This window comes from Lissotriton helveticus, chromosome 8, assembly GCF_964261635.1.
Source record: "Lissotriton helveticus chromosome 8, aLisHel1.1, whole genome shotgun sequence".
Taxonomy (NCBI): domain Eukaryota; kingdom Metazoa; phylum Chordata; class Amphibia; order Caudata; family Salamandridae; genus Lissotriton; species Lissotriton helveticus.
Genome location: NC_136069.1, coordinates 1,627,587,970 through 1,627,611,762, shown reverse-complemented (window position 1 = coordinate 1,627,611,762; position 23,793 = coordinate 1,627,587,970). Strand labels below are relative to the sequence as shown.

The 23,793-nt window shown below is 44.8% G+C and overlaps 1 protein-coding gene across 1 annotated transcript; it reads left to right on the top strand.

Moving 5' to 3' along the window:
- Positions 1–9,331: 9,331 nt before the first annotated feature.
- Positions 9,332–10,288, top strand: LOC144774043 (olfactory receptor 52N2-like). Its single transcript, XM_078659078.1, has one exon. The coding sequence runs from the start codon at positions 9,332–9,334 to the stop codon at positions 10,286–10,288; it is 957 nt and encodes a 318-aa protein (XP_078515204.1).
- The last annotated feature ends 13,505 nt before the right edge of the window (positions 10,289–23,793 follow it).

The window sequence follows — 23,793 nt, the reverse complement described above, 5'->3', positions numbered from 1 at the left end:
TCCCGATCGGAAGGAGAGCCCCGGGACGAGGGAGGAGGAGAGCCTGCAGTGTTCCTGCCCCCGCAGCACCAGCGAGGTACCGGTGAGTGCGGGGACAGGGTCCTTTGTTCTTTGAGCGGCCCCGATTGGCAGAGGGCCGCTCCAACGTGTGTTGCCTTTCTTCGTGGGAGCCGAGAGGCTCCTTGCAAGCGTGAAGCCCGAGGGCTTCAGGGGGGCATTATTGATTCCTGAGTCCCCCGTGAGGGACTCCCACGTGGCCGCATTTTTGGTGCTTGGAGCCCTGAGGCTCCTGGGGGCAATTGGTTTATTTAGAGCCCGAGAGGCTCCCGCCCTACTCCTATATTTACGAGCCCCGAGGCTCTGGGGGCATTTTTAATTGTTTTAGAGCGCAGAAGCTCTACATTGCCTACTTTGTTTTGCGAGCTCAGAGAAGCTCGAGGGGGCAGTTGATTTATTTAGAGCCAGAAAGGCTCACAGCGCCCACAGTTGTTCTAGAGCCCCAGAGAGGCTCTTGGGTGCCATTCCTTGTTCTTGAGCCCACCTGGCTCCAACGTCTGCCTACCTGCTATTCACAACTGTCCAGCACTTAGTGGACAGTTGCTACGTTTAGGCTTTTGTGTTCTGTGCTGCCTGCGCAGACCTCCCTGACACTGAGACTCAGGGCATTCCGCCCCTTTCGAGGCCAGTTGGCCTGAGGGACATTTTGAGTGTTGTGCTACATGCACCCTGCGCATTGTGATTTCTTTGCTATATGATTCTTGCGCAAAAGTTCTAACCTACACCTCTGAATGTGTTTTAATGTTACCTGTGCAATTCTTGTTTATTATTACCTTTGCTAAAAGTGACCTGCTTAGGTAATGCCTTGTTCTTTTATTTCCCTTTGCTAAAAGTAACCTGCTTAGAGGAATGTTGATGTTTGATTGCCTTTGCTAAATGTTACTTGCCTAGGTGATTATCTTAGGTTTCCTTCCCCCTGCGTGATTTCCCTACAGAGACTAGGGTGGCGTAGGAGGTGATAGGTTTTCCTTCCATAGGTCCTGATGATAAGGTCCTAGCTTCCTGCGTGATTTCCCTACAGAGACTAGGGTGGCGTAGGAGGTATTTTCCCTTTACCAGTAGTTACTGGTTGTATGCTACATTTTCTATTTCTGTGTTACAGTCATTATATGTTGATGTGCTAAAGTGTTATACCTACAAGTATTATTTCTAAAAGTGCATACCCCTGACAGTGGTCCAGGTGGCCCTGTCCTGTACATAATCCCTTGTAAATCTTGCCCGTGCCTGTTGGCACATTGTAAAGTGTGTGTGTTATCTAATGTGTTTTTATTATTATAATACAAAGGCTATTTTTGATATAACCTTGTGTGGAGTTTCCTTTGTGGTGGGCCTTTGGTTGTTGTCGCTGGGGTGCGCGCGCAAACGCTTTACACATCGCCTCTGAGATTAGCCTTGCTGCTCGCGCCACGTTACCTAGAGGGTGAGCGGGGGTTATCTTGGTGTGTGACTCCCTAGCCCTGACCTTGGAAATGGTGATCCCTGACTGACCTCGACGCGAGTCTTGGCCGGCCAGGGTCCCGTTTCTAACATTGGTGGCTAGCGGTGCGGATTGGACTTGCGTTTGCGTTGTACCACAGTGGCGACAGGCCACGCCACAAAACTCTGCAATTTTAGATAACCACATTTTTGGGGATTATTGTTTTTTAGGGAAGTTCAGTTTTGCTTCTCCTGAAAGGTGTCATTTGTATTTTGTCCAGTACCTTGTTCCCCGCCCTGCTCCCAGAGTTTGGTACCTGTGTCGCTAGTGGTCAGGTTGAGATAATCAGGGGTGGTAGAAACTGCCTTACCAGTCCGAGGGGAGGGTTGTGTGTGAATGAGTGTGTGTTACGCTGGACAGTGGAGTGCAAGTTCTGAGATAGGAATCTTGCTGAATTTTGTTGATTGTATACTCCTGTTTAGCTCAGACCCCCAGGTTCCCTGTGTGATCTCGTCTCTAGAACGTCTGCCAAAATGGAGCCTGTTTTTGATCTCAGTGATCTAGTTTGGTACAGTATGCAGGAGTTGGAAAGGTTCTGTAGAGAGAGAGACATAGGGGTGGATGAGTCAGATACTGAGAACCAACTTAGGAACCACCTGGTCCAATGGTATAAGGATCAAAGGGATCTTGAGCGCAGCGAGGAAAGGGCCCAGGCCACACGCCATGAGGGTGGTGAGTCTGTGGGGAGCCCTGAAGATTCTGATGAAGAATGTGAGTTGGATGATGACAGTGGTTGGGCCCCAGCAGATAGTGAGGACCCCATAGATAGGGAGTCCCTTGCTAGGCCCAGTGTCAGTACCAGCGCCCCATCCCTTGTCCTGTCCCCAGAAGAGTGGGAAGATAGGGAGAAAGAAAGGGAGCATCAGTTAGCGATGGAACAGCTCATGTTAGAGCATGCCCAGGCTATGGCGCAGCTAGAGATCGAAAGACTCTTAGCGCAGGAGAGGATAGAGGTGGAGAGAAGGGCCATCATCCGTGAGAGAGCAGCCCTAGAGGATAGACTCTTCCCTGCGCACAGTTGTAATTGTCTGGATTCCCCAGGGAGGGTGGAGTCCAGTGGTGGCAGCTTTTTAAATGTCAGTGTAGACAGTCCCACTCCCAGTTCCCCGAGTATGGTTCCTGTTTCCCCAGAGGAGGAGAATAGGCTGAGGTTTAGGAACCTTAAGAAACCATCTCACCAGAAGTGGGGGTATTTTGTGGATGACTGTTCGGATGCAATGTGGGGTTGGCTGACGGCTAACTCGGACAATGAGGTGGACGGTGTGGTGAATATGTTCCTCAAAGAGCAGTTGCTCAGTGTTGTTTGTCCAGAGTTGCGCCAGCACCTGCTGAAGTTGCAGTGTTTTTGTCCTTGGGACCTTGCAGAGGAAGCAGAACGCTGGGACAGTGCGAGAGGTTCTTTTGAGTCACTAGTGAGTGATTCCAACAATAGTGGGTCAGGTGTCTTCCAGCCCAGTGTGGTGGAGGAGGGTGAGAGTAGCCCAGCTAGGTCCTTGGTTAGTGAGAAGAGTGTAGGGGCTGACTGCCTGTCTCAGTGGAGCGGGAGTGAGTGTGTGACAGAGAGTCCCCAGACGCCCGAAGCCTTGTCACAGAGCCTGGATGGTTCCTTTAGGGAACACCAGGAAGGGAACCTAGACTTGCCTGTTAGTTCACTTGAGGGAGATCTCCTAGTGGGTAGAGAACCTGGAGCATCTGTAAGCGGAGCTTCCATGGTTATAGAGTCTGGCAGTACTGCTCCAGTAGGGAGAGTACCGGAGTCCAGCGTGAGGAGTGATTGGGGGAGTTCCCCAGTGGAAGAACCAGTGGGTCAGGGACTACCCAGTGGGGCTAGGATCCCGTGTAGTGACCATGGTGACACCACTTCTGTGCTGGGGGACCTTTGCGCACTGTCAGGTGGACAGGAGGCGGGAGATCTGCGCCAGGCAGACAGTCACACAACATATGTGTCATTTGCTAGCCTCAGGGGGATGGTGTGTGAATCCCCAGAAGTCCTGGAGTGCCAGGCAGTGATTCCACCAAAGGTTGTAGACCGGAGGTTGGATGGCCAGGTTCAGGATCAGCCTGACCTGAAGGGTGGGACTACTGTAATCAGTGTCCTAACCAGTTCTTTCTCCAGAGGTACCGCCCCGGTTGGGAGGGAGCAGGACTCTGGAAGGGGGTGCAGAGGGTGGGAGAGCCCACCTCTGACCCCGTTACCACCTGAGGGGTTAAACCCTAGGTTGGGAGACTGGTGTTTAGAGGGTACCCCTCGCAGGAGGAGGAGGAACCCTAGGAGAAGAGGTAAGGGGAGGAGAGCCTTCCCTGAGACTCCTGGTCCGCCTGAGGTTGTAGACCCTAGGTTGGAGAACCAGTGGAAGTCTAGCCCTGTCTTACAGACAGGAAGAGTGGAGCATGGCTATTATGTGCCAGGGGTTACTACCCCCCACTTTGTGAGTATACAGGATCCAGTGGTACCTGGGTGGCCTAGGGCCTGGTCCTGGCCGAGGGCAGCTGGAGAGTATCAGTGGGGTACCCCAGTTAGTCCCTACAGTAGTTTTAGAAGGAACCCTAGGGGTTCACCGTGGCGTAAAACAGGAGGGTGTCCCTGCAGTTATGGGCCCGCGTCCTTGTTTTATCGCCCCAAGCAGGGAAGCCCATCACGGTGGTGATCTGTCTGCCCTGCGTTTTGGCTGGAAGGGGGTCGTGTTAGACTTGGGCCTTAGGGCAGGTTCACCCCTAATCTTTTTGCCTTTATTTGTGACCCTGTGTAGTGATTTTTGGGTCTTGGCGCACTTTTTCCCTGTGTCCCAGAGTGAAAGTGCGTGCGTGTAGTATGGCTGGCCTGCCCTCCCATAGGAATGCATGGGGAATGTGTGTGCCCTGGTAGTTCCTGATGTGTGGGGAGTGCAGGCTCGAGTTTAGTATGTATGAACTCGTGAGAGCGAATGCTGCGCAATGGTATGTGCGGCTTGTGTGTGTCTAGAAGGGAAGTGCTACTTCTGGACATTGATGTATGTGTGCAGTGAGGATAGTGGAGCGTGATTGGCTGGAGCTGGCTGGCATGCCAGGCTCCAGGAAGTCTGGATGGGTCTGCCCGGTGGTGAGTGAGAGATCGGCATGAGTGATGTGTGGGAGGAGTAGATCTGTGTCCTGGATGGGCTGGGTTTTTCCCCACACAATGCTGGCTCCGCCCCCCTGTGGTTTGTCTAATGACCCAAGCCTCCCCAGTGAATGAAAGGGGTGGTTGGGCCATCAAGGGTACTCCCAAGCCAGCTGCAACTGGTTTCCCCCCACCCTGCACCTCCTAACAAAGGATTTCTCTGTATAAATATGGGGCTGTGTCCCCACAGAAATTGTCTACTTTTGGATCCTTGCCAGAGGGGGCTGTTGCTGCTGCTGGGGCCAGGAGGACCGCCACTTGGCTTGTCTCCCTGCCTGGAGACCCAGTGTGCTGGCTCTGGCCCTGCCTTGCCCCCCTGCCTGCCTCCAGTCCCTGCTGGAGCTTTTGCTTTTTGCTTAGAGTGCCTGGAGGCGCTCTTATTTGATTTATAGCGCTAGGAGCGCTTTCCTGGTGCCCCAGCGCTCAATAGCGCTTTGCTTATATTTCTAGCGCTAGGAGCGCTTTCTTTAGCCCCTAAGCGCTTGGGAGCGCTTTGTGTCCAGCCGGTGCCCACCCGGCATCTGCCCGCCTGATTTGGCCGATTTGCGGCGCATCGCGAGTGCCTACCTCGCTTTATGTTTTAATTTGAAGGCCGGTGCCACCCGGCATTGCCCCGTACCTGGATTTTATAATTACCACGAGGGAGCCCACTCCTCGGGTACTGAGAGCCCGCCTGCCTGTCTACAGCGAGCCGCCGCGCTGCCCGCGGCGACCCGGAAGTATCTGGCCGACCGGCCAATCACTGCGCGGCCCCCTCGAGGCCGACCGGAAGTCCCGCCCCCGCAGCAGAGAAGCCGCCGGCGTGTCCTGCCCGAGGCTCCCGATCGGAAGGAGAGCCCCGGGACGAGGGAGGAGGAGAGCCTGCAGTGTTCCTGCCCCCGCAGCACCAGCGAGGTACCGGTGAGTGCGGGGACAGGGTCCTTTGTTCTTTGAGCGGCCCCGATTGGCAGAGGGCCGCTCCAACGTGTGTTGCCTTTCTTCGTGGGAGCCGAGAGGCTCCTTGCAAGCGTGAAGCCCGAGGGCTTCAGGGGGGCATTATTGATTCCTGAGTCCCCCGTGAGGGACTCCCACGTGGCCGCATTTTTGGTGCTTGGAGCGCCGAGGCTCCTGGGGGCAATTGGTTTATTTAGAGCCCGAGAGGCTCCCGCCCTACTCCTATATTTACGAGCCCCGAGGCTCTGGGGGCATTTTTAATTGTTTTAGAGCGCAGAAGCTCTACATTGCCTACTTTGTTTTGCGAGCTCAGAGAAGCTCGAGGGGGCAGTTGATTTATTTAGAGCCAGAAAGGCTCACAGCGCCCACAGTTGTTCTAGAGCCCCAGAGAGGCTCTTGGGTGCCATTCCTTGTTCTTGAGCCCACCTGGCTCCAACGTCTGCCTACCTGCTATTCACAACTGTCCAGCACTTAGTGGACAGTTGCTACGTTTAGGCTTTTGTGTTCTGTGCTGCCTGCGCAGACCTCCCTGACACTGAGACTCAGGGCATTCCGCCCCTTTCGAGGCCAGTTGGCCTGAGGGACATTTTGAGTGTTGTGCTACATGCACCCTGCGCATTGTGATTTCTTTGCTATATGATTCTTGCGCAAAAGTTCTAACCTACACCTCTGAATGTGTTTTAATGTTACCTGTGCAATTCTTGTTTATTATTACCTTTGCTAAAAGTGACCTGCTTAGGTAATGCCTTGTTCTTTTATTTCCCTTTGCTAAAAGTAACCTGCTTAGAGGAATGTTGATGTTTGATTGCCTTTGCTAAATGTTACTTGCCTAGGTGATTATCTTAGGTTTCCTTCCCCCTGCGTGATTTCCCTACAGAGACTAGGGTGGCGTAGGAGGTGATAGGTTTTCCTTCCATAGGTCCTGATGATAAGGTCCTAGCTTCCTGCGTGATTTCCCTACAGAGACTAGGGTGGCGTAGTAGGTGATAGGTTTTCCTTCCATAGGTCCTAGCTCCCTGCGTGATTTCCCTACAGAGACTAGGGTGGCGTAGGAGGTATTTTCCCTTTACCAGTAGTTACTGGTTGTATGCTACATTTTCTATTTCTGTGTTACAGTCATTATATGTTGATGTGCTAAAGTGTTATACCTACAAGTATTATTTCTAAAAGTGCATACCCCTGACAGTGGTCCAGGTGGCCCTGTCCTGTACATAATCCCTTGTAAATCTTGCCCGTGCCTGTTGGCACATTGTAAAGTGTGTGTGTTATCTAATGTGTTTTTATTATTATAATACAAAGGCTATTTTTGATATAACCTTGTGTGGAGTTTCCTTTGTGGTGGGCCTTTGGTTGTTGTCGCTGGGGTGCGCGCGCAAACGCTTTACACATCGCCTCTGAGATTAGCCTTGCTGCTCGCGCCACGTTACCTAGAGGGTGAGCGGGGGTTATCTTGGTGTGTGACTCCCTAGCCCTGACCTTGGAAATGGTGATCCCTGACTGACCTCGACGCGAGTCTTGGCCGGCCAGGGTCCCGTTTCTAACACATACGCCCCCAATATTTAGGAATTATATTAGCCTCCTGGCCTGAATCATGTAACGACCAGCTTCATCACCTTTAAGGCAGTTACCCTAACACACATGATCTTGAAAATAACCACAACTGGTGGACAATATTAGACAAAATGCATAACCTCACCAGACTGGAGACAAGGAGGTGTAAGAAGGCAAAAATGAATGCAGGGCTTCTTTCTTGATGCTCCCAGGATCCAGATCAACATCTCCACCAATATCAGAATTGCTCCAAAACTCCTGTAATTCAGAAGGAAACTGATGCTACATCTCATCATGGAGCTCTACCTCCCATACAACAGGACTCAGCTAGTCACTGTATCACTGTAAACAATTCAAATGGAACACTTGGGTCCCCACCTGTTGCGTTGTGCTCTATTGCTTTCCATCTAGGTCCATGCTATACCAGTAGTGCTGCATACTTATATGCATACAATATTATGAACAAAAGGACAGAGTCAAATACAGCATAACACAGTAGGAGATGGAGGCATGAAGAAACGTTAGAATTCCTCTAGGAAATAGTCATATTACTCTAAATAAAAAAGAATGAACTCTAGAAAGAATAATTGTGGCAGGCAAAAATGAAAGATATGGTGGCTATTGCAAAACAGTGGGCTGAATGAAAAATAGTTTCCTGAGCCCCAGACATGAATTAAATGAATGGAAATAAATGTTACATTTGGTACCAGATGAAAATGCTTTACAAGTAGTCCATATATGCTACATTTCAGAAGCTCTATGATTTGGAATTCCAAGCTAATAGCTGATGCACTGACTTACTGAAGAAATGGGTTCCTTTTGGAGCTTGGAAGATCTTTCAATCGCTCCACTTCAGATGTAACACTTCTTCCATTCCGGCACAAATTAAATGGTTTAGGGTTTGATTACCAGTTTTGCGATCCTGTGGTGGAGGTGCAGTGGATGTTGTAGACCGCCGCACCAATGGTCCAACTGCCGTATTACGAGTACGGTTGTCGGACTGTGAGAGGACAGCCACAACTGCCAGGGATCCTCGATCCCCGAAGGTGGTCCTAAGGCTGTAATATGCTTGAATGGCTGCTGCGGCCCTGCAAAGCATATTACAAGTTGTTCTCACTGCCAGGATTTCATGGAGGTGTTCACACCATGACATTATGGTGGTGGGGAAACAAGGGGGAATGACAGGGTCCCCTATTGCCTCAGGGCCCTTGGGTGCATGCATGCCCCCCCCCCCTGTGTGCATTGTCTCCCTTTCCTGCATGGCATGGGCACAACAGTCCCTGCCATGCAGGAAAGGTCTTTGGCGTTCAAATGGCAGTGCCTTTTTCAAAGGCACCCTGCTGTGGGATTGCCAAAGGACCGCCCAGCTGACCAGGAGAAAACTCCTAATCTGCAAGGTGGCCAGTGGTCGAGGTTGGCAGTGTGGTAGAGGGGCAGTGTTGTGCTGCCCCACTCCCACACCACCAGACTCGTTGACCGCCACACCAGAGGTCCGACTGCCACACTCATAATGCTGTGAGGGGGTCATCGCAACCATCGTGGATCCGTGATCCCCCGCGGCAGTGTGGCCCTCCTGAGGATGCTTGATAGGGCCACAGCAGCCCGGCCTAGCATGTTTTGAGTTTTCCTCACCACCAGTATTTTATGTTGGTGTTCATGCTAATAAATTCTTGCTGTGAGGAAACAAAGGGTACCCTACCAGACCCCTTGTTGCCTTTGGGCCCTTTGGTGCATGCATGGGGGCACACTGTGTGCCCTCAATGTGAATGCACCCCCTTTCCTGCACTATACAGTCCATGTTATGCAGGAAAGGGTTTTGGCGTTCCCATTTGCTGTTATTTTATTCAAATGCACCACCAGGGGAATGCCAAAGCACTGCCCGTCAGACCAGAAACAGACTCCTAACCTGGCGGGTGGGCAGCAGTCAAGTTTGGCAGTGCGGGAGTGGGGCCGTGGCATGCTGCCCCGCTCACACACCGCCAAGCTCATAATCAGGCCCTTAATTTTTCCAAGAAACTTTAAATCAGACTCTGTGTATTTCTCAGGCATCTCATTAAATTGATTGCTACAAATGTGGAGTTCTTTATGTGCTAAAAGAATAACATTCCATGTACTCATGTGAGAATTGCATTGTTTTCATTGCAGGCATAAACAACATTTCATAGTTCATCAGGATGCTTGTGAATGACACTGGATTCACACCTTCAATATTTATCCTGGATGGCATCCCTGGCCTGGAGGAGTACCACATGGGTTTTGCTGCCCCATTGACAGCCATCTATATTATCACGATTCTGGGAAACTGCACACTTCTGTTAGTTGTGAAATCAGTGATGAGCCTTCAAAAACCCATGTTCCTATTAATTGCCTTGCTCTCCTCTTCTGATTTGTTTTTGTCATCTTCCATCCTTCCAAAAATGCTCTTAACCTTCTGGTTCAATGACAGAGAAATCAGTTTCATTGGCTGCTTCATTCAGTTGTTTTTCGTGCATGCTTTTGCAGGAGTGGAGTCTGGAATCCTCACAGCCATGGCAGTCGACCGCTACGTCGCAGTGTGCAACCCTCTGAGATACTCCACCATCATAACTAATTCACTGGTTGCAAAAACAGGCATAGGTTCCGTGGTAAGGTCAGTGATTATTGTTGTTCCACTGACGACCCTTGCAGCAAGACTGCCATTTTGTAGCAGATACATACCGCATTCATTTTGCGAACACATAGCTGTGGTAAAGCTGTCATGCGTCGACATCACTTTCAACAGTACGTATGGTGCAGCTATCACCCTTGCGGTTGGAGAAATAGACCTTCCCACAATAGCAGTATCTTATATTTTGATACTCAAGGCCATCCTGCGGCTTCCACGCAAAGACCGATTCAAGGCCTTCAACACTTGCGTTGCCCATGTCTGTGTGATGTCCCTGTTCTACATCCCCATTCTGTTCTCCCTAAGCCTGCACAGATCCCACACTAGTATTCCACTTTATATTCACATCCTTGTGGTTAGTGCTTACCTGCTCCTCCCACCCGTAGCAAATCCTTTAATTTATGGGGTGAAAACAGCAGAGATCCGGCATGGTGTGAGGCAAATGATCCACAAGGGAAAGGCCAGGTTCTTACTTTGCAGCTACTAAAAGTGGTCACCTGAAGTCCTGAAGAAGGCCACAACTTATATATGATTACCAACACATGTGTCTCCAATCTGTCTATGACTTTTCTTTACGGCCATTTGTTGTTGTTTATGCTAGTGATGCAAACATGTTAATCATAATCTATGTATCTTAGTAACACTGGAATCATTAGCGCATGTATGTTATGTGTTTAGACTGTCACTTTTTTCAACAGGTAGATTTATTGAGCTAAATAGTTTCTCAATGCAAAATAAATTGCTGCAGAGTGTTTGCACACATTTCATACATAAATGCTGGATAAGCTAATGAGGTCATTAAATTGAAATTGAAGCAGCAGTTAATAACATGCAGCATTGGATAAAACAATACAACAGAGATTCACAACAATAAAATAAACATTAAGGTTATTAAGGTAAAAATAAAAAGCATACTGACACAAAAGGAAATAAACAGTAATAACATCTAGCATCAGGTAAAATATGGAAACAAACCAAAATCATAAAAGGCCTGATTACTAGTGACCTGTTAAATTAACATCCACACTCAAACATCAGTTTTTACAGGGATCACATTTATAAGTGATAAGAGGGGGTGACAGAAAGAGGGACTCAAGATGTCGGCTCAGAATGCAAGCTCTACTCGCCCGAATTCAATAGATGCTCCCCTGGCCACCGTAAGCAACCATCCGCACTTTCCTGACTGAGCTGTCGTAGACTATGCCACCACCGGGTCCACTTCTAGTGGGATGGCCAGCTGGTTGCATTGAACCCATCTTGTTCATCTCTAGCCCTGGAGTTCCTGCTGTGGCAGGGTGCCCCCCAGGATCATCATGATGACATCTGGGTGAGTATACGCCACTACACCCACGCAGGGCCATCAGCCAACAGCTTTAGCTTCTCTTCTAAATGGGCGACTGTGGCAAGCTTGGGGTTGCCCTCTGTGGCACTGAGGGGCCACCTGGTCTTTCTGCATTCCTGTATCTCACAGGGCACTAAATGGACCAGCATCTCTAGAGTGTCTCCTTGTGCTGCTTCAACTGTGTGAAGTGCCACAGGTGCAAATCCGTGGCACTTCACACAGTTGAAGCTGCACAAGGAGACACTCTAGAGATGCAGAAAGACCAGGTGGCCCCTCAGGTCCACAGAGGGCAGCCCCTAGCTTCCCACAGTCACCCATTTCCTCCAGTAACACAGCACCATGGTCAAAGAGGACTGCAGACAGTCTACGCTGTATTTGGAAAAACAACATGGAGGACCTTTGACAACACCCTCCCAAGAAACCCCCTCCAACAATGCTACTGGGAATGTTCCAGTGCTTTTACAAGTAATGAGGAAGAACCTTCATTCTACTGAAAGAAAAACTGACACCAGGACCAACATAAAAAACAACTTTCAGGACAAAATGGCTAATCAAGACTACAGAATCATGCATGCTGAATCTAGGATATTGGTCATGGAGAATTTGCAGAAGCAAACAACCACCATGCTCGCCCGCTTGCCTCAAGCCCTCCAGATGGTGAAAGCTAAAAATGAGACCTAGGTGAGCAACTTCCTTCACAAAAAATTCTACAAAAATATCTGCATACTGAGAATTACTGAATCTACCAATATTTTCAATATAAACTTGTTGTGGATCATCTTGGAGAATTCCTCTTTGGTCGTAAATCCTTCCCTGCAGCTTTCCATCTGGAACGTGCACACTGCTCTTGGCCCCTGCACTGCACCCAGGACAACAGAGTTATTTTGCTTAATACGGACACCTGAGATCTCTACTATGCTGATTCCCCAGTTGCTTCTCACATGGAGTTTACTCTCATGGTTCAGGAGGCTAGAAGATCCATCCAAGAGGTCAGAAAACTACTATGTGTAAGGGAAGCCAGGTACTGTTTACCAGTCCACCTGAGTGTGGAACACAATGGTAAAACTGATTCATTATTCAACCTGACGCTGCTATGAAGTTCATCAACCTTCATCTTAAATGCAAGGATGCCACTTGATCGGCCATAGGCAATCCTGCCTCTTCTAGGGGACGTCACCCACATGGTGACTCAAATCTTAATGCCAGTGATTAAATCCATTGACTTCATGTTTGCTTACTGTACAGTCTCCTTTTACCAACTCTCAATATGCTATTGTCACAGCTTGTTGTTTGTTGTTGTCTAAGTGGTTCTTGGACTAATTTAGATACTGCTTGCCCAACATTTTACTATCATCGGTTTATCACGGTGGTGGGCCAGTGATTGGGGGAGCGGTTTATACTTTCCGGTACTGCTATGGATATTTCCCAGGGCTGGTCAATGCTCCCCTGCAAGGATCGCTTATTCGGCATCAATGACTGATGCTTTTGAGGGTTCTCTTTCTTTGCTCCTTTGTAATGGGATGTTTGCTAATGTTCGAGGTTGGAAATGGTGGAGTATGGGTAATTTAGGGTGGCTTTATTCTCAAACACACTATTGGCAGTGACATTACAGGCACCCTACATTGGTCATCACAGATTGACCCTTCCTCAGGTGAAATATATTCTTTGTCAATATTATCACTATATTCATCTCCAACAAACACAATGGTGTTGTGCTTTGGTTGGAATATATGAGGATTGAATACCATCGCAAAGCTTGACATTTGATGGCATACCCGGACAAATACAGGGATGTCATTGCACTGGTCCAGGAGACCAATTTCCTGCCATCTCATAGCTCTGCGTTCACATACTGCTTGGGCTCCCTTCATTACTTCCCCTACCCAACCTATTTGCGTGGAGTGGTGACATGAATCAGGAAATATCTAGAATTTGCCCATACAAAGCTCATTGCTAACACAAAGTGTAGACCGGTGGCAGTGGTGGGTCTGCTTTACACATGACCGACTGATCAAGGCCTATGCTTCGATTCTGGATGACCCTATTTTTTTTTTATAATCATGATCAAATACACTACTGGCCCATACTAGTGTGAAGCAATTTCAATATGGTCTTACATCCAAACCTGGACAGAATGTCTTACTCTAGTTGGCACCCTGTAAGGGCTGGAGCGATGGTGCTGCACGTGTTACACATGAATGGCCTAGTCGACACATGCAGAGCTCTCAACTTAAACTACTCTTCTGTTTTTATGATATGTCCTACTGGATATGATATGCGACTGTCATCCTGAACCCTCCTGCCTGAGGTGCATGAAGTCCACATCCTGCCCAGGATTCTTTTCAATTTCTAACCAGTCCTGCTCACCTTGGGGGATCCTCGTTCACCCCCACGGTTGATGCCTGAAAGAATACGAGCACTGAGACCCAGTGTTCTGCTCCGATGGTAAAGCTGCCATCCTAGAGTATTTTCAACTGAGTGAAGATTCCATGTTGGCAGTCGAAACTCTGTGGGAGGCCTTTAAAGTTCCATAAGTTCGGCAACTCTTGGGAAGCAGGCATCCTTAAATCTCTACACTTAAGCTCGATCACCTGGAGACAGAGCTTAAAAAGCTTTGAAAATCAGACTGGCCAAGACCCAGGAACGGATGAATGAGGGTGTGAGGAGATTGGCCGAGAAGTACTATACCTTGGGAAGCTTGCCTGTAAATTTGGTGAGGGAGACAGTCCCTGGAGAAAGTTTACCTCTGTAATTAGAACTGCTGCATATCATTCCCGCAACCCCTGTATAGAAGATAACATTGATAATATCTTGAATGCTCCATCAGATGTCCTAAATGTGTTTGTTCAGTATTATAAAGAAATCTATGCATCTAAATTCTACTGTCACCCCACTGAGACTGCAATGTATTCGGACGCCATGACCCTGATTTAGGTTGAGGCAGAGTTGCAAGAACTCCTCAACTCCCCACTGACTCCTGTGGACATAGAAGCTGTCATCAAGGATCCCACTAGCAGTGAAACCCTAAAGGATGGCAGTCTTCCAGCTGAGTTTTATAAGGAACTTGTGAATATTTTGGCATCAAGAGCACAAGAGGTGTAATGCTTGGATCTATGATCACTGTTTGCTTCAAGCCTGGCAGTGACCCAATCTCCTGTGCCCCTTACAGGCTGTTATCCCTTCTAAATATGGATAACAAAATGTTCACAAAAAGTGTGGCTCAGATCTTACAGGCACTCATGCCATTTTTGGTGCTGCTGGGTGAAGCCAGTTTTATACCTCAAAGATCCACTGCTTTTAATCATCGCACAATAATGTCTATACCGCACTATGTCGACCAACATCTTCTCACCATGGTGGTTCATTTGAATGGCAAAAGATGGTCAGTGCTAAGGAGTGGCCCTTTATGCATGAGGTGCTTGGTCGTCTGGTACTTGGTGTTCAATTCTTGAGGATCATTATTAAACAGCCCCACAATCAGAGTCTGGAGTACTAGACAACATTCAGTTTTGATAACAATTGGACCGGCATAAGACAGGGTTGACACTTTTGCCCCTCATCTGTGCTCTGGCAGTGGAGCCCTTGCCTTGTGTACTTCTTGAATTTCATTTGCCGTATGGGCTATAGATTGGTAACCGCTTATTAATATTCTTGCTATATACAGAGGACATCTTCCAGTATACCCAAAAAAACCATGTAAATCCATCCCCAGTGATTAGGCAGATTATGAAAGTAGGTGGGTTCCATGGGCTTCTATTCAACTGGGATACATCTGAAATGTTCATGTTGACGGACACCACCACAGGCCATATGTTGGAGTATCCCCTAAATTGCAGCAGTGCCACTGTGAAGTCCTTAGGTATTCACATCCCTAGGGATGTCCCTGAACTGCTCCAGGGCAAATCCGGGACATTATTAGAAAATATTTCAACTCGTGTTGAGCATTGGCTGCACTGACTCTTCCTAATGTATGGATGTATTTCCCTAATTGGGTTGGTGGTACTAACAAAACATCTGCACCCTTTGCAAACATTCCCATTCCCATTCCATTGGAATTCTTTCAGTAGCTTAGACAGTTGCTGATGAGCTTGATTTGGAGAGGATAGCAATGCATACAATGGTATGTACTCATTATGTCGATGAAGGCTGAGACCCTCTCAGTCCCTGTCCCCTAAACGTATTACCTGGTGGTACAAGCTCAGTATGAGAAATGCTGATTCCCACCACGACCATCCCTCACTCACACCTTCATAGGACACACTTTGTCCTGTCCCGCTTCCTTCCTTGCCTCCATTTGCTGTAGTTCAATGATTCAGTAGGCTATCAATTAAAAAAGAGAGTCCATACTCCTCCTAGTCTTTAGAGAAGTCTCACTGGCAATTTTTGTTGTTTTGCTTCCTTTAAATAGCATTAGAACATTGGAAAGTCAAGAGTTCCTTTGAAGACAATGGAATGTCTTAGGTTCTCTAATGGTTGGTACACTCCTTCTGCTCCAGCATTCAAATATCTGTGTAATTGTTTCTCCTTTAATTCAGGATTCCTAGGACAAAGAGAGTAACTCTGGGGAAAGAGCATTTAGCATGGCAGCTGCCCACCTCTGGAATCGTCTTCCTTTGGAAATTTGGAGAATACAGGACCTGATGATGTTCTGTAGGAAAGTCAAGACGTGGCTGTTCCCTAAAATATGATTTTCTGGCTCAGCTCTGTAGCTTCACCCGCCAGCTTTTTCTGGTGTCTTAGGGCCAGGATGCCCACAGGGTTACAGCGCGCTCTGTAAAATGTTAAAAATAAATAAATAAATGAACATTCTTCCCTCAGCGGGTTGAATGTTCTAATAGCATTAGAGACCTTCTGGCTAGGCGTATAACAATAGGCAAAGGCCATAACAATCATTATAGGACCTCACCTTTAGCTCAAGCCTATAACTTGTGTTCAGTGCCTTTAACAACTGGTATAGCTCCCAGAAGTGGACCCTAAGATATAATAGGAGCATTTCTCTTTAAGCCAATGGGCAGCTTTCCTTTCAAATATGTTTTCAGCCAACACTAATTGGTGTACCAATTATTATTTTAAATCCTTTCTAAATTGTAGAACTTAGATGAAGGACCAATTGGTCATTAGTGGCATTTGTGTCATACAACTATGCATAAAGTTCTGATGTATTCTGAGAAGATATAGAGTTTTGCAACCTCTTTCCTGTGTTTCTCCTTAGTCTTGCATACATTTGCGCTGCCATCTGGTATTTCTGTCACTAATGCTCATCTGGTCACTTACATACTGTTACTAGTTTTGAATTGCATTAATTGTCACATTGACAAGGATGTCACATTGACCTAAATAACATAGGTAACTATCTAGAGTGCATGACAGTTTAATTTTATTTTATTTGGTTTCTCTAGAGACTGTTTTCACAGCCAGTGAATATGAACATCACACATGTCAGCTTCAGGAAATAGAGGCATTTAAGTTGACCTAATAGCATTCCTTACCAATATATAACCTGCATATTTATTTATTACTGATGGAAATTAATGATATATCTCTTAGAATCCCATCTTGACTCACTAATCTATAACTGTTGAATTGGAGACTTGAAACAATAAATATAATGTTAGGATAATTGGTTTTCAAGAATTGACTGATTACTAAGCACGTATATAGAAATGTGCACCTGTTCTCTTAAAGTTTACAGGCTTTTAAAACAGATAAGGCTAGTTGTATCCTTTCCAAGCAACATTTCTGAGTCACTAAGCACAGACATGTCATTATCAAAATGTTGAGACTGAAGCATGTAACATCTGCACAAGTTTTTTGCCTTTGACTGTTTTTGGAACAAGAATCTTCATCCACCAAGGTTTTACTAAGTCACTCTAAACGTATTTTGAGATAGCCAACTAAAATTCAATTCTTTAAAGCACAAATATAGCTTGTATGGTGTAACCAGTATGATAATTTCCCTGAAGGGTAACACTAAATAATGTTGGCTCCATATAGTCCTTTATTAGTTTAGAGTATGTCACTGTTAATTAATTGTAGAAGTCTCATCCTACAGCAGGTTTCATGTGCTATCCGTGATATTTACTACTGTTTCAAGCACACATTCAGTTGAGGATTGACTGGGTTATGTAGAGTCGCTGCTGGCATTTTTTCATTATTGTACCATCATTCGTTAAACTACATGCATTTGTCATGGCTATGTGTAGATTTTCAGATGTTATTGGGACATGAAACTTCTTTATTTATGCTGTTTCTTTCTTTTTATTTGGTTTATGGATAATGATTATACAATTTAAATTGCAGGCCTAAATGTAAATGCTTGAATCATCCAGCAGACAGAAGTTAGATGTCTAAATCTTCTAAAAGATTAAAATATAATATTGTGTTATGTTGCGAAACAGATATTTCTTATAATATGATGTTACCCATGAGTATTGTATTTAATGGAGCATTTATATTGCATTCCACATCTTTAATAGGCTATTAGGATGTAGTTTGGCCTATTACGGTAGAGTTGGGTTACATATTTGTGACATTCAATGGCATGTTTCAAAACTTGTGTGTTTAACATTACTTCACAATAAACTAGGATGTTGTGTAAAATTTAAAAATAGACACAGTCATGCATATCACTTATTGAGACCATCATGTACCATAGCATGAGGACAGTAAGGGTCCACCAGACAATCCTCAGGGAATACTCTTACTAGAGTGCAGCCAGAAGTAATAGAGGTCCATCCCCTGATCTACTAATAAACTATCAGGATATATGACCCTCCCCTAAAGATGTTTGCCACAACTTATGAGGCACTGTTAAACAATCAGGTTACTACCATGAGCTGTCCACTCAGAAGAAAACAAAGGAACAACCGTTGGCGGTGATGTTAAGTATCCCAGGCACTGTGGGGGTCCACCTAGCAAGAACAGGGACACTACCTTCAAAGGCACCCTTAGCAACCAGAGTATGAAAGAATAACATAAAAGAAATAGGGCCTACTGCTGTACAGTTTTGACTCCTTAGAGAGTTAAGAAGTGAGTGAGAGGTCAAAGACGGAAACTGGACAAAACTACACAAGCTTTAACAGCTTTTATCTATGGTTCACAAGCGGAGGAGGTCACATTTTTTATAAGGGGTTTATGCCACAAACCATGCCCATCCTCTTAAAGTCTACCAAAGGTTGGTAAGCTATAGTTGGAGTGAGGATTATTCATGTTCTGGCTTACACCTTAGCAGGACTGGCATCCTGCATATGTGAGGGTGAAACAGGAGTGCTTGGAAAGTTGTTGCCTTGATAAAACAAGACTGACTCAATCTACACCATGTTTCCTTGCTATCTTCACCCATCTGTATGAGACCATTGTGATCTTTTAGATCAAAGAGGATATTGATATTTTTAGTTTGCATGAAGAGACATCCTCCGGCCCTTCTAAGGGAATGCATGGCATTACAATGTATACCTTTTCCACACAAGTCTTTGCAATGCCTACACCATGAAATATAAGTATATGTAAGGTAAGTTAAACAACCTCTTTAATTAGCTTATGCCCTAAAGTCACTATAGCTCATGCCCCTTCATGCACAACGTTCTGAATATGGGAGGTGAAGAGCAGTGTATGGCGAGATCGCAAGTTCTAGTTACTTCAGGGTACAAGCTATAGTTGCTTGAGATACCTATAACTGGAGCATTTCAGTAGTTTTGAGCTGACTATAATGTCCCTTTAACCTTTATTTTTTCAGTACATTTGAAAGATTTTTTAACATAAAAGAAGATGTCCATCACTGTGTACAGTGTGGGGTTGGGCACCCAGCACCCATGGGTGCTCTACTCCCACCAGCCCATGGCTTTCGGCCATCCACAGTGTGCTATTGGGGCCTGGCCTGGCCACAAACACTCAACCCCCCAAGTGGTGCCCAACCCCCTTGTATGCACAAAACTGACTATACAACTGCAGCAGACAGAGTCAGAAAATGAATGGTAAGGGAATGGAGGAGAGAGAGAGAGAGAGAGAGGCAGCATGCTCAACATTTTTTTGGTACTGCTCCCACTGGTGTGATATCTCTGGTCACGGTGCAGGTTATCATGAATAGTCTCAGGCGGTAGTGTGACTCACTAGTCAAAAATGTGGTATGTGTTAAACAAAAATACATGCTATTCTAAACAAACATATACAATCATTGTTTTCTCACCAGCTTCTGAAAAGCAGGACACAGTGAATCTAAGATAAGAAGAAGTGACTTGGGGACTGATTTAGATCTTCGCAGATGGGTTTCTCCATCACAACGGTGACAGATAGCCTGTCCTGCAAAATATAATCCCCATGGGATATAATGGGATTTACATTTCAGCGGATGGGCTATCTGTCACCGTTGTGACAGAGTAACCTGTCTGCCAAGATGTAAATCAGGTTTGCACACTATTCTGAAATTATTGTAAAATGCCCATTGGTTCCTTATCCATGATAAGCTTTGTGGAAACCAGTCTGATGCTCTTGATGAAAAATCACTTACCTAGAATTCCCTTCTCATTGCTCTGTCGCCACCCCTGCAGGCCAAGAATAGGTGTTGGAATTCAAAAATATCCATGGCTGGCAGCTGCCAATCTGCTCACACCTCAGACATGATAATCTTGAGCTCTTTTAAGCCTCAGTTTCAAACAAGCTTGCTTGTTATGGTAGTGTTCCTGTTCGGCTGGCCATCTGTTTCCAGAAAGTTCTGTTTTCTTGAAATATTTCTAATCCTTGTTTCCAGAAGATTCCTGAGTAATGGCTCATCCTTTCTCCTTGCAATAGTACTGGCCTGCACTGCTTCCTTGATACCAGTTGATACTCGGTCTTAAGTACCTACATATATCAGCCTATATGGACATTTTATGTTGTACATGCACCACTAAGGCCCTGCTGACAAGTTTAGGAGTTATTTATCACACATGATAAATAATGACACCAGGGGTGTTTAATTTATCATGGGAATTTTGGTATTTAATACACCAAAACGTGCATGGTCTGGTAAATGCCATAAAATGTCCCCTGTTTAATTTTGGCAGGTTTAACCTACCAAATTTTAAGGACAGTTGACATATTTAACGGTATAGAGTCAAAATATCGAGTTCATAATATCGACTAGACACAATAACGAGTAAAAAATATAGTATGGACATAATATCGACTAGACATAATATAGACAACAAAAATATCGACTAGAAAAAATTAATATCGAGTAGAATGGACATAATATCGAATCAAAAATATAGACTGGACATAATATCGACTAGACATAATATAGACAACAAAAATATCGAATTTAAGGTAAGTTAATATTATTTGTAATTTTTTGTGTGATATAATTCTGTAGCGGGTTGTGGGTTTATAGGGGAATAGGGTGGGAAGTAATTTAATTATAATTAATTAAATATGTTAATTTATTTATTGATATTTATTTAGAATTAATTGTTAATTAATTATTAATGGGTAATTAATTAAAATATAATTGGTAATTAATTATAATTGATTAATTGATAAATATTTTAATTTTAGTAATTTATTTTCTGTAGCAGGTTGTGGGTTTATAAGGAAATAGGGTGTGAAGTAATTTAATTATAATTAATGAAATATGTAAATTTATTTATTGATATTTATTTAGAATTAATTGTTAATTAATTATTAATTGGTAACTAATTAAAATATAATTGGTAATTAATTATAATTGATTAATTGATAAATATTTTAATTTTAGTAATTTATTTTCGGTAGCGCGTTGTGGGTTTATAGGGGAATAGGGTGGGAAGTAATTTAAATATAATTAATTAAATATGTTAATTTATTTATTGATATTTATTTAAAATTAATTGTTAATTAATTATTAATTGGTAATTAATTAAATTTAATTGGTAATTATTTATAATTGATTAATTGATAAATATTGTAATTTTAGTAATTTATTTTCTGTAGCGGGTCGTGGGTTTATAGGGGAATAGGGTGGGAAGTAATTTAATTATAATTAATTAAATGTGTTAATTTATTTATTGATATTTATTTAGAATTAATTGTTAAATAATTATTAATTGGTAATCAATTAAAATATAATTGGTAATTAAAATAATAGATTCATTGTTAAATTGTAAATTAATGTATTGTTAGTAGGTAAATAATTAGTATTAGTAGATCATTTTTATAATTAAATACGTTTAATTTGTATTTATAAATAATTATTTAATATATTTTATACAAATGTTAAATATTTTAAATAATTTGTAATTGGTATTACTATTTATGTTATTTATATTTATATATGAAGTATTTACTTTTCCTACTATTGCACTCTCTGTAGTTGAAATAGTAATTTTTACCCCTCCGCTATCCAACTCTTTCCCTACTGTTGTACTCTCTGGAGTGGGAATAGTAATTTTTACACCTACCCTATCCAACTCTTTCCCTACTGTTGCACTCTCTGGAGTGGGAATAGAAATTTTTACCCCTACGCTATCCAACTTTTTCCATACTGTTGCACTCTCTGGAGTGGGAATAGTAAATTTTACCCCTACGCTATCCAACGCTTTCCCTACTGTTGCATTTGCTGGAGTGGGAATAGTAATTATTACCCCTACGCTATCCAACTCTTTCCCTACTGTTGCACTCTCTGGAGTGGGAATAATAATTTTAACCCCTACACTATCCAACGTTTTCCCTACTGTTGCACTCTCTGGAGTGGGAATAGTCATTTTTACCCCTACGCTATCCAACGTTTTCCCTACTGTTGCACTCTCTGGAGTGGGAATAGTAATTTTTACCCCTACGCTATCCAACTCTTTCCCTACTGTTGCACTCTCTGGAGTGGGAACAGTAACTTTAACCCCTACGCTATCCAACGCTTTCCCTACTGTTGCACTCTCTGGAGTGGAAATAGTAATTTTTACCCCTACGCTATCCAACTCTTTCCCTACTGTTGCACTCTCTGGAGTTGGAATAGTAATTTTAACCCCTAAGCTATCCAACGCTTTTCCTACTGTTGCACTCATTGGAGTGGGAATAGTAATTTTTACCCCTACGCTATCCAACGTTTTCCATACTGTTGGACTCTCTGGAGTGGGAATAGTAAATTTTACCCCTACGCTATCCAACGCTTTCCCTACTGTTGCACTCTCTGGAGTGGGAATAGTAATTTTAACCCCTACACTATCCAACGTTTTCCCTACTGTTGCACTCTCTGGAGTGGGAACAGTCATGTTTACCCCTACGCTATCAAATGTTTTCCCTACTGTTGCACTCTCTGGAGTGGGAATAGTAATTTTTACCCCTACGCTATCCAACTCTTTCCCTACTGTTGCACTCTCTGGAGTGGGAATAATAATTTTAACCCCTATGCTATCCAACGCTTTCCCTACTGTTGCACTCTCTGGAGTGGGAATAGTAATTTTTACCCCCACGTTTTCCAACGCTTTCCCTACTGTTGCACTCTCTGGAGTGGGAATAGTAATTTTTACCCCTACGCTATCCAACGCTTTCCCTACTGTTGCACTCTCTGGAGTGGGAATAGTAATTTTTACCCCTACGCTATCCAACGCTTTCCCTTCTGTTGCACACACTGGAGTCTTTACAGTACATTTAAACCTCTTGCTATCCTACGGTAAAAATATTGTATATGTTTTGTTAATAATATGTATATATATATATATATATATATATATATATATATATATATATATATATATGAAAAACACCAGGTTGCCCCACTGGAATGGTCACACATGGGGGGGAAATCAGCACACAACCTCCGGTCACAGCAGCCACATCGTAACCCTGTCCATCACCTTTGCACTCTGCCAAACGCGTTTCGAGCTCTGAATAGCTCTTGATCACTGGCTGCAAAAAATTGTCGGAAACAGCAATGATGTGCTCAGTCACATTTATTTAATTAGGCACAGTCCCGCCCCAGTGGGCGTGAGCCGCATGGCATGATGGTTTAGGTAGTCCGTGTATCTTAGGACTCGAATACCAAATGTCCCCAGTGGGTATTGCTTGCTCCGTATTTGTAAATCCAAGTGGAAAGGTTTAAAAGCATGTTGTTTCGTGGCGAAAAAACAAAGGAAAACGCTGTGCCGTTGTCAATCCACTCCGGAGGTCAGGCTCCCTCCATTCCCAAACATGCCCGTGATTACGAGCACAAGGATCTGCTCGTGAAGCAGCGGGACCATTCCGCGGCCGGGCTAGCCGCTAAACTTGAAAAACACCAGGTTGCCCCACTGGAATGGTCACACATGGGGGGGAAATCAGCACACAACCTCCGGTCACAGCAGCCACATCGTAACCCTGTCCATCACCTTTGCACTCTGCCAAACGCGTTTCGAGCTCTGAATAGCTCTTGATCACTGGCTGCAAAAAATTGTCGGAAACAGCAATGATGTGCTCAGTCACATTTATTTAATTAGGCACAGTCCCGCCCCAGTGGGCGTGAGCCGCATGGCATGATGGTTTAGGTAGTCCGTGTATCTTAGGACTCGAATACCAAATGTCCCCAGTGGGTATTGCTTGCTCCGTATTTGTAAATCCAAGTGGAAAGGTTTAAAAGCATGTTGTTTCGTGGCGAAAAAACAAAGGAAAACGCTGTGCCGTTGTCAATCCACTCCGGAGGTCAGGCCCCCTCCATTCCCAAACAT